The sequence below is a fragment of the Phlebotomus papatasi genome, chromosome 1 (genome assembly GCF_024763615.1).
Source record: "Phlebotomus papatasi isolate M1 chromosome 1, Ppap_2.1, whole genome shotgun sequence".
NCBI lineage: Eukaryota > Metazoa > Arthropoda > Insecta > Diptera > Psychodidae > Phlebotomus > Phlebotomus papatasi.
In genome coordinates, this window is record NC_077222.1 from 27,687,435 (window position 1) to 27,701,387 (window position 13,953).

Genomic DNA, 13,953 nt, shown 5'->3' on the forward strand with positions numbered 1-13,953 from the left:
TGTTAGTAATCCAAAAATAAAGTTTTACGATAAAAATGAATAAAAAAAATTTATATAAAATATCCACAATTTGACTTTGAAATTATCTATCGCCAATTTTCAACTGGTTTTTTATGAAATAAAATTTGTAAAATTATTATTCAACCGTACCAATCAATATAAAAAATTTATAGATTCATGAAAGTGAAATGCAAAAAACTTTGTTTTTCAGCAAAAAAAACCAATGCATTGGAAAACCGTTCGATGAAATTCAATACGGTTCAGTAGCGTGCCTAGTGCCTAGTCGGAAACGGAAAGGGGCCCTAATTTGGTTTTTTTTTTGCGGAATAGGAATGTGACGGCAACATAATTGCACGATTGATCATTATTTTGATTATAAGTACATTAAGCCGTCTCTCAGCTTAAATTGTAAGTGAGGTCTAGGGCGTAAGTCACGAATAGAGCGGTCAGACTAAAGATTTAGCCCAGTTCCTGAATAAGGTCTTAAAATTCCAAATATCAACCTATTTTACTGCATTTTCAGAACCTAATTGGCCATTTATCCTTAATAATTCAATCCTTAATTTTTCCCAAAAAATCTTAATTGATAGGAAATTAGAGTGTTGAGCTATCTGGCTAAGTCAGGCCTGAAGCCCCTGAAGCCCGTATCACGGTAAAAACTTTTGGACACTGACCAAAATATTGGAACAAGTTTTAATTGGAACAAATTTTTTTGGAATCAATTTGTACCTAGAGAAGATATTTGTTTGTTCCAAAAAGTTTTCTTTACAGTTTTGCTACGAAATATAGTTACAATTTTGTTAGAGTTTTCTTTTGTAACCATTTTGATACGGTAAAATGTCTACAAATTTGAGTTGATTTCGTTTTATACAAATTTATTCCTGAAAGTTGGAATAAATTTTGTTCCCACTGTCAGGAACAAATTGGTACATATTTTTTATAACAAAATTATTCCTCCATCTGTAACATATTTGATCCAAAAATTTTCGGTGTCCGTGGACGAGGTAATTACTCGTACGCGAAGTTGTTACTCATATGGGGAATCTTTCTGTTCCCACTTTCGGGAACAAATTCGTATAAAAGATTTCGTGTTACAGTTAAGGCCCTATACTTCAGTCTAGGTGGATATCGGTGGCGAAAGTTCATAACGAACATCGAATAAGAATCAACTTAAGAGTGTTTTATACAAACGCGTGCATGACGAAATCATATGCGATTGTTGGCAGCAGGAGGGGAAGGGAATCTTGAATTAAAAAAGTGAAACCTTGTAGCACAAAAATTGCCACAGATTTGTTGTCGTCCTCCTTGCTTCGGTGACGGGTGACTGAGTGTGAGAGGAGGGATACGATTTTATACTAGACGAGCTATTTTTTGGAACAAATTCGTTACTAATATTAATTATCTTTTTGAGTCTCGTAAAATGAACAAAATTGTGCCGAAAATTATGGCGTTCGTGGACATTCTAATTTTTGGAACAAATATGTGCTGAAATTTTTTACTGTGTAGGTCTATTTCGTGAATTTAAGCATTCCGCAAACCTGAGACAGCTTACTATCCCTGTCTAAAATTGCACTCACAAAATATTGACGTAAACGAGAAAAATGTGCCAAATTCTGCAAATTAATGAACAAGACTTCCTAACAATAGCTAACTCGTTTAACTAGCTTCAACAAAAACTAGGACAAACCACCTAAAACTTTAGGCTGATCAATTCACCAAATTTATGTGCATTCGACTGTCTAGTCTAACATTAAAAAAAAAAAAAAACAAATTAAATTGATTTTTATAATTAACCATGATAAAGCTTTACAAATTTTCAATCGTTCTATAGCCCTAGGTTTTATTAGATTCCTACCTGTTTTCAATTCTTCGCAATATCAAGAAAAAAAATCTAAATTCTTGTCATGAACTATATTTTGATACGTTCACTTATTAAATTTTTCTTTTATAAATTCTTTTCCCTTCAATAAATTTTCCCATGAAACACAATGCGAATATTTTTTACCTCTCAATTTTTCCCTGTGAATCATACATTGAGGATGTTCACATGTTAAACATTCATTTGAGAGTAAAAGAAATTGAAAGAAAAAAAATTACTTCAAGAATTCCATTTGTGGGTAATTTCGACGGTACTTTAAAAAGTCCCCGGGGGTCAAAATCAAGAAACATTCCCGAGTACATTTGTTGAAATTGAGAAAATCAGGCCAAAGCTCAAGTTTCGCTTGTTGTTTCACCATCTCAAACTCCTACACACAACCCCCCCCCGCCCATCCGACCTATACCCCAACTTACAATACAATTTCCCGCCCATATGAGAGATGTTGTTTGAAAATTTCGGTCTATTTACGGTGAAAGGCGAATGAGACAAGAAAGGAAAATAATCTAAGAGGAGAGTGGCACAAATAGTGTGCAAAAAGATTTCCATCTTGGCCCCTGGAGAAATAATAAATAAAAATAGCATTATAACGGAAAAAGTCTTTCAGCCTGATTTCCTTCTATCGTGTTTTCTGTCAGGAGAAATGCACCAAATAGAATTTTTGTGTGCAATAACAAAAAAAAATCATTGAGGAAAATTGTTTCATAGTAGAATAAAAGAAAAAAAGGGACAGATAATCCTAACCGGCTTATGTAGGTGAGATTCTTAACGTGAGCTAACTCGGAGTGCATGCAAATTCGATTTGATGCTGAAGTAGGGAGACGCCATTCAGTTATCTTGAATCAAATTCGTGAAATTATACAAGTTTTGTATTTGAACCAAAATGTCAAGGATTTGGATGAACTGACAGAAAAGTGTTATATGGGTGAAATGTAGACCAGAATGTTCTCTATAATTTTGCCGTAGAACTTGAACTCATCGATTACTCAGAAGCCAAGATAAGCGAGGTTTTTTGTTTCTTAACTCGTTTTTTCATCCAGAGTGCCCCAAGTGTTCATTTGTTGAACTTCAACTAAATCAAAGAATTGTTGTATTTTGCGGGACTTTCCATTTAAACCCCTATTTTAAGTGTCTTGGTTGAGTAGAGGCAGTCAAATTGGCATCTGAGTGATTTCAAAGCGTTATTATGGGAAAAATCAATTTTTTCACACTTAACCGGCAAAATCGGAGTGATAGCGTAGTCTGAGCGGAAAATGATGTATGGACGAAATGTAGAGACAAATATGCTCTACAATTATGTTGAAGTAATCATCAAAATCGGTTCAGCGACAGTCGAGATAATTGAGGTTATGTGATATTGAAATTGGTTTTTCGACTGTGGCGCCCCTGGTGTTGGTCCCACGAAGTTCAAATATTCTAGAAAGTTGTAGCATTTGGTGAGATCTTTCGTTTAAGTCCCCACTCATCAAAATCGGTCACATAGAACCGGAGATATGATTTTTTGAATTTCGTGAACTTTAACCCCTCATATCTCCGGTTCTATTGAAACCACAGCGCACATACGCACCATTTTGGAAACGTCCTAGACTGGACTACAACATACTAAAATTTCATTAACTTGCACAATGCCGTTTTTGAGAAAAGTGACTTTGAATTGCGATGAATTTTGACGCTATCACAGCGCCACCTGTGGTGACTTTTTGAACTTCCATCTGAAAGTGCTCATCGAGACGAAACCAAAAAGGTAAAATTTAGGTCGCTATGTTAATTAGAACCGGAGATAGAGGCCGGTCAATGTTCGAACTTTGACCCCTTATAGCTCGGGTCAGGGGTTATGGATCGACTTAAGGTTTTTTTTGTTTGATAGGTATAATCAACGGCTACAACATACTAAATTTTCAGCCCGATGCACAATGGAATTTTTGAGTTATTTAACTTTTAAGATTTAAAAATTTTCTTTTTAAAAAAAGCGCCCCTAGCGGTGGTTTTATGAACTTGCAATGTTAGAAGGAGAAGTGGCATTTCACGAGAGCTTTCCAAAAAGCCCTCACTTTTTAAATTCTGACAATTAGAACCGGAGTTATGGCCATTTTAAGAAATTTTTTTTGGACCCTTATAGCTCGGGTCAGGGGGGTCGGGGGACCTTAAGTTTGGTATTGATGGAAAGCTCTAAGGCCCAGCTATAACATACTAAAATTTGAGTCCGCTGAATGCCATAGGGGCGGAGCTATTGAGAAAACAAAAAAAGGGGGGTCTTCAAAATGGCGGAAGGAGGGGTGGGGGGTGGGGGGTCTATGCACCAAGTTGCAATTTTCACCCGATATATAACCTTTGCCGAAAACCGCAAGTCGATATCTTTTTTAGTTTAGGAGCTATTAAGCTCCAAAGAGCGGCCGGCCGGCCGGCCGGCCGGCCGGGAACGTAAATTAGCCACATATATATTCGTGATCAGGAAGTGCTGAAACACATTTTGGCCAAATTTGAGGTCGATCGGACGACATGAAATTTTGTTAGGATTATAGTAGGTGAGATTGTTAAGAATCTCACCTAATAAAAATTGTCGTAATACGATAGTGAATAGTGACATTAATGGGGTCAAGTCGAAGAGATTAATAGGTGATATGGGTGATATAGAACAGACACTTTCCACACTCAATTGTTTATTGATTGTCCGGGAAAGATGAGTTTCGCGATGGAATTTCTCAAATATTACCTACTATAGGTATGGATGAGTGTCGAAAAGGAATACTTGTCCTTATTAAACCCATCCAAGACATATGGGTCACAGAGGAGTTGTAAAACTACCCCTTAATCGATTCCCATACTACCCAGTTGATACCCAGCAAGAGACACGGTAGAACGGTAGAAATGGGGGAGGAATGATGTGAGTAAGAAAAAATTACAAACCCTTCTGCAAACTTTGTGACGCAGACAACACAAGGTGAGCTAAGGAAAATTCAAGAGATAGGGTGGCAAGACCCAAGTACCAATCTTGACTATATTTCAGGGATATGTAAGTTATGAGACTCCTTCAAGTATAATAGCAACATGCCGAAACGCAAAAATGTGAATATTTTAGCACAAGGAGGACAAGGAGAGTAAAAGGGAGTGCGGGTAATACTTTTAGGGTCGTGCCAACAGTCTACAGATTTAATAATAATTGAAAAAAAAAGTCGAGATCTCTTTCTTTAGAGATTTTATCGTGAATTATGGAAACAGACAAAAATCTCAAAATAGATTTAAAAAATGAGCTTCAAAATTTGTTCTCTTCTTTATTTGTTAAGTATCTAAGTATTTGTTAAGATTTCAACAAGCTTTCTATTTAAAATCCACCATTAATCCATTCCAACAACGTTTTTTTATGATGTCGAATCATTTTTGGAAAGATAAGAACACTTCCACAAAAAAATCTCTAAAAATCTAAAACATTTCCAAATGGGCTTTTCTTTGCTGAGAATTCCGATAAAAAAAGTTTCTTGACGGAATTTAAAATTAAACATTTAGATCCCAGTCTTAATCCCGAAAGCAAATATCCTGAACGCCAAAATCCCGGACGCCAAAATACCGAAAGCCAAAATCTCAAAGTCCAAAATCCTGAACGCCAAAATCCCGAAAGCTAAAATCCCGAACGCCAAAATACCGAAAGCCAAAATCTCAAAGGCCAAAATCCCGAACGCCAAAATCCCGAAAGCTAAAATCCCGAACGCCAAAATCCCGAACGCCAAAATCTCAAAGGCCAAAATCCTGAACGCCAAAATCCCGAATCCAAAATCCCGAACGCCAAAATCCCGAACGCCAAAATACTGAAAGCCAAAATCTCAAAGGCCAAAATCCTGAACGCCAAAATCCCGAACGCCAAAATACTAAAAGCCAAATCAAAGGCCAAAATCCTGAACGCCAAAATCCCGAATGCTAAAATCCAGAACGCCACAATACCGAAAACCAATATCTTGAACGCCAAAATCCCGAAAGCCAAAATCTTGAACGCCAAAATCCCAAAAGCCAAAATCCCGAACGCCAAAATCCCGAACGCCAAAATCCCAAAGGCCAAAACCCTGAACGCCAAAATCCCGAACGCCAAAATCCCGAAAGCCAAAATCTTGAACGCCAAAATCCCAAAAGCCAAAATCCCGAACGCCAAAATACCGAAAGGGCCAAAATCCCGAACGCCAAAATCCCACAGGCCAAAGTCCTGAACGCCAAAAATCCCGAAAGCTAAAATCCCAAAAGCCAAAATCCTGAACGCCAAAAGCTCGAAAGCCAAAATCCTAAACATCAAAATCCCGAATTCTTGTCATAACTACTTCCAGGATTGCAAAGGGCGAAGGGTAACAAAGGGGAATTTTTTGTGTCTTGAGATATTCTACACATTATCCTCCATATAATTTCATCCCTTTCAGGATTTGGGATTTTGGCTTTCAGAATTTTGGTGTTCGGGATTTTGGGTTTCCGGATTTTAGCTTTTGGGATTTTGATTGCCTTCGTAAAAATTTAATTTAAATTCATTCTTTCGGTGGATTCCGTAAGCTTGGAAGCTTGATAAAGCCTCCAAGAAGACGTTTCTTTTAAGAAAATGGCGGGAAATTGATCAAAAACGAAAAGGAAAATGCTCTTTATAGAGTCTCAAAAAATGTTTGAAAGTTTCTTTCAAAAATTCAATTTGGGGCCTAGTGGAAATAGCTTGCTAGATAATTCCCTAAAGCCTCTTCCAAGACGACATTGTGGCTTCCTTTTCATCAAAAACTTCTCTATAGTTCTCTTAAAAGCTTCTTTGAAGATTTTAAAAATTAAATTTAGCACAACGCTTTTATCTTTTACTGATTTTTATTCCGAAATAAATGATTTTGGGTTTTTTGGTACGCAAATACGATCTAAAACAAAACATTTCAAAACAGTAAAAAAACGCATTGCATGAAAATGTCTTTAAGGCGAGCTAAATCTTAATTTTCTTAAATTAATTTTTGGTTTCATACTTTTCTTTATTATTTTTTTTAAATTTATTAGTGAATTATTTAAATAGAATAATAAAGTAAAACCTGCAATGATAAAATGGGGGGGGGGGGGGTTGGCAGGCGAATGGATAAAATTAAATGTTTTATAATGACCTAAAAAAAAACTCCTGCAAAATATTTTAAGGAGCTATTCAGGGCAAGCCTCTTGGAGTAAGAGAATCCTCGTCAGTAATGTCTCTTTGCTATTTGCTTAGTAAATATGCAAAACGTTAGAAGTGGCTATTAGAAAGAATGTAGGGGAAAATACTCTCCCTTCAAACGTTCATGCCTTCGAATAATGTGAATTTTCTTTTACTTCTCCTAGTAAACTTACACAATTCTATTAAATATTAGTTAGCTTATTATCAAATATTAATAATTGAGCAGGGAGAGCACTTTCCCCTAGTGTTGTTTTTTAAGCTGAATATAGAAAGATTGTTCTCTGGCTACATCGAGTAGTAGAGGGAAAGTACTCTGCCTTCGAACGTTCATGCCTTCGAGTATTGTGAATTTTCTTTTAGTTTTCCTGAGAGACTTATACATTTCTATTAAATATTAGTTAACTTATCATCAATTGTTGATAATTCTGTGATAATTTAGTGTAAATCTCTTACGAAAAACAAAAGAATTTCACATTATTTGAAGTCATGAACGTTCGAAGGGAGAGCACTTTTCCCTAACATCATCTTAACTGAAAAATTGACAAGTGAAAAACATTTTTAAAATTATTGTCTCGAAAGTTTTTCCAAGTTTCTTTTTCATTTCAAAGTTTAATTTTCCAAAGAACATAAGTTTCAAGCAATTTTTAATATACTTTTTTTTATTCTTAAAGTGTTTGCGAATAATTAAAATTGTCTAACTGGGATTAAATTTCAATCCAATTATTGTTTTATTGGTCTGATGAAACATGATAAAATAGTGTTTTAGTTGAAAAAAAATTAACAATGTTAAAAATGCATCGTCTTTGTAACAGAATAATAGATTTTATATGCAAATATCCCAAATGATCATAAAAGAATATACGCGGATGTGAAATTTATATAAAATATGCATTTTTTCATATGAAAACAACTTATGTTTACTATACTTTGAAAATCAATATTATTTATTTAAAAAAAAAACATAAATAAAACGAAATATTTCCTCAGAAATATTTGAAACGTTATTTTGTAATTATTTTTTCTTATGTGGGAATTTGATCAGGACTGAGAAGTCTTTAAGTACTTAATGTGAGCAACAGATGTTCTCCTTCGCAGATAACTAACGGATAAAACTTGTTTCCTTGAAATACGATACAGTCTTTGTGTCAGAAGGAAAAGGACTCTTCCCTTCTTTTATATGCAATATTGTTATCAATTTAAATTGAGGAGTGCGAGTTTCACAATTTCTTTTACCTACTTTCTTGTTACTTTCATTTGAAACAAAGGATGGTAACTTGTGACATTAATTTTCACAGGATTACACTATGAATGTTCAATTAGATAATCTGCAAAGTGAGGCTGAAAACATGAATAACCAAATTAATCTGAAGTAGTTTTATGACTATTCATTAAACTGTTCCTAATAGTTTTCTACGTTTTCTATCCCTTATTACAAAATGGGGCGGACCCCCATGAAGAGTTTCTCTAAAGTTTTCTAACGATATGGGGTGCAATGGGAGTTAAAAGAAATTGTTGTAATGAATTTGATTACAGGGAGAATGTGGACTTACAGTTCATATCAATCTGAACGGTGACCTCCTTATGAGCTGCTCTGGGATGATTGTTGGCTCGACACGACACTACCGAATTCAAGTCCTGCCTCGATAGTGGTCCGAACGTGATGATACTCATCTTGCTCTTGCCCGAGGCTGACGACTGAATATCACTCATCATGTGCTTCCCATCGCGATACCAGTTGATCTTGGGCGATGGTTTACCCCCAAACACCTCACACTTCAACTTCACATAGTCCCCTTCGGCATAGGGACCAACCACAGAAGATCTCTCCACGTCTGCCTCATCCTTAATGGCAACTCTGTCCGGTGGAGCTAAAATCAAAATGCAAGAAACAATCTCAATGAAAAATTCCCAATGGCAAACTATTAATAAGCTTCTCTTAGTTTATAGATACTGTGATTCTTTTACTAAATATCTACTTTTTGAACCAACCCAAAGATTTCTTAATGGTTTTTCCAAATTTGGCACGGTTTCAAGACTCCAAAAGTTTAATAGTATCATGGAGCAAGTAATAAAGAACGAACTTAAAAAACAATTTTTGCAAAGATGAGCGTGATTCAAATGAAATAGGGGAAATGCTTCTAATTTTGTCCAGTTTCTTATTTTGGACACTTTGAGGATAACATTGGACACTAAAAATAAATTGATTAAAATGATGGATTTTTATTCCAATATTTGATGAATAATGAATTCTATCTAAATATTTGTTCTTTTTGGAATATTTTAACACTAAATACGTTAAAATTTGAATATGATTTGAGTTAAAATTGCTTTGTTAAAAATTCAGTGTGAGCAATTGCTTACGAGAAATATGACAGAACTTCGTGGCTTACTTCAGTCTTATTTAGTTTTGGTGAAGTACTAACAAAGTTTGTTCGCTGTTTTTGAGTGATGTTATTGAATATTCATTGAATATTGTGTTGATTCACGTTACTGATGATTTGTACATTTGACCTGAAGTGAGATTTGCCTTGTGAATTATATTTTTCGTTTGAAAAATGGGAAATTTTTTAAGACATTCACCAGTGAGGTGATGATTCTTATTTTGGACAGGTGTTTTTCTCACGAAATTTCGTGAAGTTTTAGCTTTTGTGATGACTAGGTTGGACAAATGCCTGGAGAAACAAAGGAGCATCATCTCTACGAAAGAGATGCAGTGAGAAATGCCTTGAAAGGCTCCCGGAAAGGGCAGGGAATGAGCGAATCCGCACGTACTTGGAGTACCGAAGTCAACTCACTTTAATGAATGATATGGAAAGTTTCTGGGCGTCTTGTGACATTCCACGTTTCCCTTACATGACCAGGAAGAGGACTTGGTAAGATTGGTTCATAAAATGAAGAACAATGGGCATCCTGTTGAGGCGGATTATCTGTCCAAATTTACAGACAAGTTGTAAAAATTAATAACCAAGTTGTCCAAAATAAGAGTCAAATTCACCTCTACATATCAATTCATTTTTAAACGTATTAAAACTAATTTTAGTAAAAATGAGATGATAAATAGCTTGCCAAGTTTCTAAACAATCCTTCTGAAAAGAGAGTAACAAGAAAAGTCAATTAGTATTGAAAATATGGCACTTCAAACTTAGGATATCGATGCTTATATGCAGACTGTCCAAAATTATAAGCACTTCCCCTAATGCTTATTTCTATCTTATTAGAATGTTTCGGTCTCAATAGGTTCATTAATCCATTAAACCAATGTACTAAGAATATTGGAAAAGGAGTATAAATAAAATATCTGTTATGGGGAAACAGGGATACGCTATCAAAAACGCGTCTTGTCTTAATTCTTTCGCTTCTTTCGGGATTCTGAATAACCAAAGAAAGACATAGATACTCTAGGAATTTTTTTGACTTAGGATTGATAGAAATCCTGGGATGACATGATAACTTATTTTCGACTCTATCTATTGTCGATTCTGAAAACTTTAAATGATATCTGCACTTCATGTAAATAATATAAATGTTTATAAGCAGTTTCAATGTTTTCAGATTGTCGCAATAAATGGCAGAACAATCCGTAAAAAGTCGATATTTACTTAATTTAACAGACAGATTTATCGATACTATCGATTCGATAGTGTCGAAAAGTTATCATTCCACCCCTGAGCTAAGATATTTTTGATTGAAAAATCATAAAATTGACTCGGTGAGCTCGGTGAATATGGTTACGATCCGAAAAAAAATTAACGGTCACTGAAATTAAATTCTTTACATCAAACCATTATAATCACCTTTTATTTATATAGTGTAACTATCTAAGATAAGGATTTATTATATAGAATATAAATAATAGAAAAGCTTGAAGGAAAATATTTTTAAAAACGACGCAATATGAATTTTTCCGTGCATAACTTCGTGTCCATTCTTTATATAATTTTCGGCGAAGCTCGAACAAGTAAGTTAAATGAATATCGTTTCCCTTTTAATTCGTATTATCGATTGAGTTAGAAATAAATTATACAAAATTGTCTAAATAAATTGCGTAATTTGTGGTAGGGTTATTGTACCAAATTTAGGCACAGTTGCATGCAAGCGGCAAAATTTTAAGTTTTAAGTAATATTTTTAAAACAAATTGTTTTTTTTGTTACTTATTTTAAAGGAGGTTTGCTTGGAACACTGTAAATAGTTTATTTTCTTTATTTTCTCTAAAATAATTCTTAATATATTTTAAAATCAATTCAAAATATAGACATTGCTTTGGGAAATACTTCTGCCAGCTTGATTCTCATACTTCCTTGCCCTTCCGGAATTCATCCAAAGTTTTTGCACATCAAATCGTTCGTCGAAGCTACACTTTTGCATTGTACAATCCCTAGAGTATGCAAAAACTAAAAATTCATGGAAATTTGAGGAACAAAAGAGATGGCCGGAATTGCAAGCTGGCCGAAATTCAATACAGTTACCCTAACTAATGAATTAATACGGAGAATACCATAACATTCTCAAAAAATATATTTCACAAACTCGAGAAACTAGACTTCATAGTCACTGAAAAACGGGAATGAATCATCCAATTGCTTTATCAAAATAGAACCTAGAATATAGAAGTAAAGTTCCTACAGAAAAGGCAGGGGCCTCTCGACATTTCATTTCTCCATACGTTTGTGCATAGAGGCACTGAAGATTATTGGCAAGTTTTTTCCTAAAGCGAATTGACTTATCAGTCCGATATATTCCGAAATCGTGCATCAAAATCTATCTAAAAATACATATTTCATGATGCTCGCCGAAATTATACAAGAAATAAGAGCAAATTTGTCTAAGACGAGGTGCAATATCTGCAAAATTTTTACAAGGAAAAGTGAAAAATACCTTCATTTTTTATTACGTTTGATGGGCCCCTGGAAAAGGACTATTATCCTTCGAGTGCTCAATTCGTCTGAAATTTGTGTCCTTGGCAAATAAAATAGCGAATTTTTAGCTGGGTTTGAAAAGAAGAATTCATGGATCTTGAGCCTCAATAAACATGGGGTATTTAATTTTAAATACAATATAGCAATAATGCCGTCTAAGAAATATTTGGGCTCACGAAAATAAACCCAAATTTGGCCATTTCCGTTGAAAATGAGGACCTCTAAAGCGGTCACAGAACTGGGATAGTTGCGGAACATATCCGAAAATAAACGCAAGTCATTGTTAAGGGACGTCAATTGAGGCAAACCTTTTTTAGACTAAAGAAAATTCACGATTTTGCCTGAAAATGCCTCGGAATCAATTTCAAGCACCTTCCTAAACTGATTTTTCGAGATATTACTTTACAAAGGATATAATATCGAAAACGATTTAAATTTAAACAATTTAAATGAGATTACACAGAAAAAAATATTTTGTAAAAATTATCGTAAATGTTTGTGAATTCCTATGGGGGAGATACGAAATGCTCGTAAATCGTATAACCCACAAACAAGTTCGTAAAACTTTGTATTTTTTTCACAAATATTGTTCGTAACATGATCACTCGACGAGCATTTTTTTTACTTTTACAAACAGTTGTTCGTAAATGTTCGTAAACACACAAAAAATGTTCGTAAAATTTTGTCATTTGTTCGTAAATGTTTGTTTATTTGACGAATATTTTACGAACATTTACGAACAAATGACAAAATTTTACGAACATTTTTTGCGTGTTTACGTACATTTACGAACAAATGTTTGTAAAAGTACAAAAAATGCTCGTCAAGTGATCATGTTACGAACAATGTTTGTGAAAAAAGTACAAACTTTTATGAACTTGTTTGTGGGTTATACGATTCACGAGCATTTCGTAACTCCCCCATAGGAATTTACAAATATTTACGAACACTTTTACAAAATATTTTTTTCTGTGTAAGGAAGGTCTTAATTAGATCTATAATTACAACATAAGCCCGCCCTAGATAGATACTTTACTTACCAAAAAAGTCTTACGAATCTATTAACGCGCAAATTTTGGATAAAAATCAATAATTCCACTACAAACAGCTAACCAACCGATTCGGTCGGTTTTTGTGTGTCATCATTTCCTAAAGCAGTGATGCTGAATACATAATGCCTAGTGAATGAAAGCTCGATCAGAAATAAACAACTAAATCCAAGACTAAATCACTAGCTGTGACTATAAGAGAATCAAGAATAATTCGCTAACACAGCATATAGAATGCACTTCAATTAAATTTTCAAGAGAAAATCTGTACTTTGTGCAGAAATTCAATTGGATCAATTTCTTTCATATAAACGTGGAAATAGTACCTAATGCGATTTTCTATAGAGCAACCTGAACTACTGGATGAGAAACTTTGTGTTTTTTTTTTTCAACAAATATCTCTTTTCAGTAATTAATGAAAGAATTAGTTTGGCATGTTACCTTTAGCGCTAAATTGCAGAGACTACATGTAAATTTCAGTTTGGATTAAACCCAGAGAGACTCTGACATAGTTATTGGAGAATTCTATACGCAAACATATTCAGTGTCGGGTGCAATTGCTTCACTCTACATTTGTTGGAAGTTATTCGAATGACGACCACAGAAATGGTGGCCAAATGTACTCTCAAATGACGGAATAAATTTTAAACTTTGGTTTTTTGTATCCCATTTTCTCTCGTATGCAGTTTAAATACAATTTAATTTACTTTAAAGATTTAGTTTGCGCAACATTTAGTTTATAGTAAAAGATAGACACACAGAACATAATTATTTGAATGCTCATTTTTTAAATCTTGCATTCACCCTCTCACCCTTCACAAATCAAATCAATATCCTATAACTTTTATAGTTCGAGATATCGATTTTCAGATTTCGGTAACCCCCCATATAAATCAATTCTGAATAGAGAAATATTTTCCTCCAATGGAATTTATAAAGGCACTTAAAACTATATTTTA

At 34.3% G+C, this 13,953-nt stretch overlaps 1 protein-coding gene across 6 annotated transcripts in view; it reads right to left on the reverse strand.

Annotated features, from left to right (window-relative positions):
• Positions 1-13,953, reverse strand: part of LOC129799552 (protein turtle) — a 104,480-nt gene that overhangs the window by 46,662 nt on the left and 43,865 nt on the right. For all 6 annotated transcript variants that reach the window (XM_055843565.1, XM_055843566.1, XM_055843560.1 and 3 more), the window contains exon 4: positions 8,579-8,896. In XM_055843565.1, coding sequence (XP_055699540.1) covers positions 8,579-8,896 — 318 coding nt within the window. The remainder of the gene's footprint in view (positions 1-8,578; positions 8,897-13,953) is intronic.